The following is a 5,924-nucleotide window of genomic DNA, read 5'->3' as shown; positions in this document are numbered from 1 at the left end:
TTGGAAAATCACCCCCCCCTGAAAAATTTTCCTCGCACACTACTGATCAAAAGTGGTATGGGGTGAAAATAGAAAAGGAACGAAATAGAAGAGGTGTGGCCATAAAAAGCTTGTTACCCGTACGGTTTTGTTACCTATAATATTTGATTGAATGGTGTCTTTAAATCTAGATTTGATCCATAATTAGATCCATAGATATCTATGGATTTTTTACAATTTTTTTCAAATATTCACCTACTGACATGTATTTTACTATGAGTACTACTTCAAAAAGTCACATTCATGATTTTGGTCTCTCACACTTAAATATATTCACACGTTTAAAATTCCATTATTTTTTTCACTCAACAAAAAAATTAGTTTATTTTAAAAATAATTGCTGTTTATTCAGCAAAATTTGTACGTTTTTTAATGCTAGCAAAATACAGTAAAATCAATCAACGGTGGTTCCTTTTAATTGGACCTTCTACAGTAGAAGTTCTACTATAGAAGAAATATTTTTATAACACGAAAAAGTCGACACCCCCCCATTGATGTTACTGTAATTTTGTGATGGAATTTTGTACTGTTTCAGTCAATGACAATAACATTGTCATCATCAATATCTTCAGAAAATCGACGTTTTTCTATTTTAAATAATTCGAATTGGTCATCGTCGCTATTTTCGTTAGTTGAAAATTCAAATGTGGCATCTCCATTGAATTCCTCTTTCACAGTCGTGGTGCTATTTGAGCTGCTACCAATCGAAATGGTTGGGTTGTCCCTTGTGCTGCGATATTCAGACAGACCCGGTATCAACTGCGCAATATAGTGATCAAGTTGGGCGGGATTAAAATAGGTTTTTGTATCAGCATAACGAAACGAGCCAAATTTATTTCTGATATTTTTAATATATTCATCAGCTTCCTGGAAAATTTCCAAATAAACGATATAAAAAAATAACAGTACGAAAAAATTGAATGTCTTTTATAGGTCTTACCTTTATTGCATCATCATAGTCATCCAATGGATTTGTAATGCGGCTTGGATTCGATTCCGAGTAAAAAAAGCAATTGTAGACAGATACTTCAGTTTGCGTATGGTCTCCAAAAAATTGAACCATCACTTTGTGCTCCTCAGCACTCAAAACTTTTGCCGGCCAATAATTCGAGCCCAACTTTTTCGCCCTAGTGACATGTATTTTACCATGAGTATACTCTTTTTACTTCAATATTCATGTTTTTTTTTCTCACCAGCATGGTAAATGAGGCTCCTCGCATACCAATGTAAACCAATGGTCCGGATATTTGTTGAAATTTTGGTAACATTGAAAACACTTTTGAACCATTTGTCTTTCGGCGCTTATTAAATTCAACACTGAGCGAGCTGCTATTGTTTTCTCGTTATTTTCTAAAATCAAAGAGAGAAAAAAATCTCGACAAAATCTGTTCCTCGATTTTATTTCGAGAGAATGGCACCAACTAACCTGTATACAAAATCACACAATTGTGTACAATCCAACAAATGTCAACATAGAATTCATTGAAACTAGTATAGAGTTTTGTCTTGTCTTTAACGGTGGTCAAATCAATTGGATGGATGATTTGCTTGTTTGACGGGTCGGCCAATGGATGTTTTAACACATCGAACTAAAATCACAGCAAAGTAATAATTTCAATCGTATCCAGGCCCAGGGAAAATCGCACTTATCTTACCGATTCATCTCGCCAAATTCGATCAATGAAAATAGCCAACATTTCCGTATCTTGTCCACTAATCGATAAATATTGAAAATAGTATTTGTGTGCAGGAAAAGAGCTTGAATTTAAAATCGGTCAAGTTACCTATATACAGTAGCATTTAAAATTGTACACACCGGACATTGCCAAGCAAATCTTTCGGCATTTTCTACATCAACTGGTGTAACGCATTTTTTGTGGAAGGATCGAACGCAGTTCGAACACTTTAATCTCGTTCTATACTCACAACATCGCCAACAATACTGGTCGTGCGTTTTCTGGAATAGAAATAATACAATGGAATTATTTTTGGAGCATTTTTGGTTTTCTTTATGGTTTTCTGGTGATTTTAGTGAGCTTCACGAAATTGAATAGAGAATACCTTTCTGCCTGTCATTTGTTGAAAGACTAACACGTCTATCGTAAGATTAGAAATCGTATATTTTAATAATTTTTCACGCCTTAATTATTTTTTCCGGCTTCTTTCGATTATTTTAAAGACCAACAATACCACTGAATGTGCGTGACGAGAGGGTGCCTGTGTACGGTCTATTATGGAAAATGCAAATCGAATGGCGTTCGTGTGAAAAATGGCTTCAATTGCTGACTTATTAATTTGATGAATTACAAACACCTTCGGTAGTCAATCACTTTGTACCTGCCGTTACTAATGACTTGAGGCTATGTATCAAGGTAACGAACAAATTACAAGGGTAGTAATGAACTGTTGTTTTTATACAAATTACAAACTGAACTACAAGCGACCAAAAATGTATGGCTTTAATCGATGCTATTCCATTCGCTATAGCCATTCAACTAAACTGAACAGAAATATTCATCTGAATCGTCGGATTGCCGTTAAAAAAATTTTTTTGGGGGGAGCATATCCCCTCTACTTTGCTCTTTCGATTAAATCGAACATGCTCAAAATTGTATAAATGTTGGCCCCTTTTCTCTTATTGTATTCTCTAATTCCCATCTGTCATTATTTAAATCTCGAGCTCTTATCATCGATGGTTTATCAAAACGAGTTTTTAAATCAAAATTCAGAAGGGAAATCCAAATCAAATACCAAATCGTATTTTACCTCAATAAATAATGAAGCATTTGTGGTGTCATTATTCTCTCCATGATTTGAATCAACATAAAGAAATCGTTTTGCATTTGGTTCTCCATAATTTTCAATCACATCTTCGATTTGAATATCAATCGATTCGGTTTCCGATGTATCTCCTTGACTCTGCATGGAATCAGATGTGTCCGAGTATTCGAGTGCCTGCATCGAATCAACGTCCATTCTCTCTAACAAATTTTGTTCGCCAAGCGTTGGTATCATATCGGTTAAATAACACTCAACCATTTCTGGATTCAATAATGTCCTTGCTTTGGGTAATTCTACATATCCAAATTTCGCACGAAGATTATCAATGTATTCGGCGGCCTCCTAATAAACGAATAAAAATAAATTACTTCGATAAAGAACCAAATTTAAAAAAAAAAAATTCCTTACATTCAGAGCTCGATTGTAAAGATTTATATAAAGATCATTCGTCTTGCATGGTCCATCTGGATTGCTTTCGGAGTATAAGTAGCAATTGAAAGCGGGCACGTCATTGTATGTGTAATCGCCGAAGAAACGTACATTCACCAGGTTTTCATTTATTGACATAAGCTTCGCTGGCCAGTAGATGTATCCTTTAAGCTTGGCCCAGATTGGGAGGTGCACACGGGAGCAGATTAATTTAAACCAATTTTTCTGACCACTGATTAGAGACTTATAGCAATCATTACATGTTCTCATCACATTTCTCAGACCTTCGATTTCGTCGTTCACGTATTCAAGTAATAAACGAGCCGTTTTGGTCTTGGAATTGGTATCTAATGGCGAAGAGAAGAATTTTGATTTTTTTTTAGTTGGAATTAAGTAGAAACAGTGGCACCTTCTGGAGTGTATGTGGAAAAATTACTCAATGGTATGGAGTTGGCGCTCTTATAAATTAACCCTCCTGTGTAAAGAACAAAAAACGGAACAATAGTCGAAAATATATGAAAATAGTTGACAGAAGCAAAAAGTTCTGTGATGGGTCTAATGAACCTTTACTATCTGCAGGAGGGTTAAACGGGATCTTAGTAAATTGATCGATTTTATATTGAATTATTTGGTACAAAAATACCACCTTTACCAGTAATTTATTTCCCAAGTGATTGTACAGTATACACTCTCTATCTGAAATATACTAAACAGTACTCCCATTTAAAATATATTTTGCAGCTCTTTTGTATTTTTTCAGAGAGAGAGTGTACATAAAAACCAAGCCAATCATATACGTACCTGAGTATGCGATGGCACAGTTGTGTTCAATCCATTGAACGTCGACACGGAATTCAACTAAAGTCTTGTACGCATTGCGATCAAACTCAATTTTATCCTCAATGACTTTCAAATTAATCGGATTTACCAAAACTCGGACTGTCTTTAGAGGCTGCTTCAATGGGTTGAACTGTGATTTTGGGAATTGATAATTAAAGGGTCGATTGAAAAAAATTCATATAAATATTCACTGCTTCGAAACCTACGATTTTGTTTTCGGACACATGTCTCATAACCATTGACAGAATGCTCAAATCGCTTAGCCTGCAAAAAAAAAAACAACAAAAATTGTACTTAATGTGTCGGACTAGTGGGTCACCACAACACTTGAAAAAAAATTGATTCTCGTTAGTCAAATATCAGAAGCTGTTTCTCAGGGCAATATTCGTCAGAAGGAGTGTTCCGAAGAGATGGAGAGCCGGGAGAGCACCAGGGCGCAAAGTATTTAAATAAAAAAAACTTAAAATTATTTATGATTTTAGACATTTTTTACTTTTAGTATTTTGGTCCTAATGCTCCTCTGGTGAGCGCTACTCCGCATATATGCACTGAGAAACAGTTTCTGAGAGAATTATTTGTTTTAGTGACCAAATATAAACAATTTAATTTCAGTTCGCTGAAGTGTCAACTTGTTACCATTTTCATGAGACTAAAAGCGAGACAACAGAATATCGAATTTGTATTCATGGCACCTCAGCTGTCAATACTATAGTTGACATCTTTCCTAGAAGAAATACACAAATGCTGAACACCAAAAAATTCACATTTTGATGACATTCTCTTCTTTTATAGCAAAACAATTTTTCCCGCCATTTGATGGTGCCCTTTTGCGTCTCACAATATATTCTTCAATTCCATCTTTCCGCAATTCGTTAACGTCACTTTCTTAGTCTTACAACAAAAATTCTAATACTTACTTGTCATTGCGTTCGGCTGCTATTAGTTCTTTGCACACCGGACACAGCCATTCGCCACATTCAATGTATTTTCGTTCGCTCCTGACAAGACAGCCGGCATGAAAAGATCGCACACAATTTGTACACTGTGCATTTTCGGCGTCAATGGATAAATTCACTTCAGTGCCGCATTTCCAACAGTATGGATCGTGTATAGCCTTGTCAATAACCAACCATAAAAAATGACACATAAAAAATAGTGCGCAGTAAAAAACGCATGATTTATTTATTTATCAGTGTTTGATGGCACGGTGGAAATTGAGCACTTTAAACACAACTTTTTTTGTAAAAAAAAACTAAACAGAAACTATGCCCCGTTTAAAAAAAATAGTGGAATTTTATTTTACCTCCAAACAATCCATGGTTTGTTTTCGCTTGTCGCCGTTGTTGAGATACGTTGAACTGATCAACAGTTGTACTGGTTGTTGTTGTTCAGACAACTGTCACTGTCCATTGTGCATATTGAACCGCGCACACACACATTTTGACACTTGACATTGCTGTATTGTACATTTAATCAAAATACATTCATTTTGGCGAGTTGGTCTAATTTTTTTGGATAAAAAGTAACAAAATTTAATTGATAGTGACTTGGTGATTATCATTTAAATCTTCTGGAAAATCATTAAAATGTCAAAATATTGTATTTTATTCCAGAATTTATTTTTTTACAACTAACCTAAACGTTCTGTGTTGGAATACAGTGGGTACGTATTGATTGATTTTTGAACACATTTTTATATCGGTTTTTGAACAAAAAAAATATTGAAACTTGTCCCTTTCATCTTTAGCATCGCGATTATAAACCAAAAAAACAGTAGTTTAATGGACAGTACTTGTGATACGAACCAAGCATTTGTTCTTCAGAAAATGTCCAAT

The 5,924-nt window shown here is 34.9% G+C and overlaps 1 protein-coding gene across 1 annotated transcript; it reads right to left on the bottom strand.

Annotated features, from left to right (window-relative positions):
* Positions 1-297: 297 nt before the first annotated feature.
* Positions 298-5,484, bottom strand: LOC116351365. The gene is made up of 13 exons (XM_031783462.1): positions 5,393-5,484; positions 5,007-5,203; positions 4,296-4,353; positions 4,051-4,219; positions 3,659-3,724; positions 3,229-3,596; positions 2,806-3,162; positions 1,824-1,996; positions 1,695-1,752; positions 1,466-1,628; positions 1,233-1,389; positions 980-1,166; positions 298-906 (listed from the first exon to the last, which is right to left on the bottom strand). The coding sequence occupies exons 1-13, from the start codon at positions 5,405-5,407 to the stop codon at positions 571-573; spliced, it is 2,304 nt and encodes a 767-aa protein (XP_031639322.1). The 5' UTR covers positions 5,408-5,484; the 3' UTR covers positions 298-570.
* Between the last annotated feature and the right edge of the window lie 440 nt (positions 5,485-5,924).

Source organism: Contarinia nasturtii, unplaced genomic scaffold (genome assembly GCF_009176525.2).
Source record: "Contarinia nasturtii isolate CC-2019 unplaced genomic scaffold, AAFC_CNas_1.1 Cnas_scaffold_5326, whole genome shotgun sequence".
Lineage (NCBI taxonomy): Eukaryota > Metazoa > Arthropoda > Insecta > Diptera > Cecidomyiidae > Contarinia > Contarinia nasturtii.
Note: the sequence above shows the minus strand (reverse complement) of the source record. Positions and strands in the feature narration are given on the sequence as shown.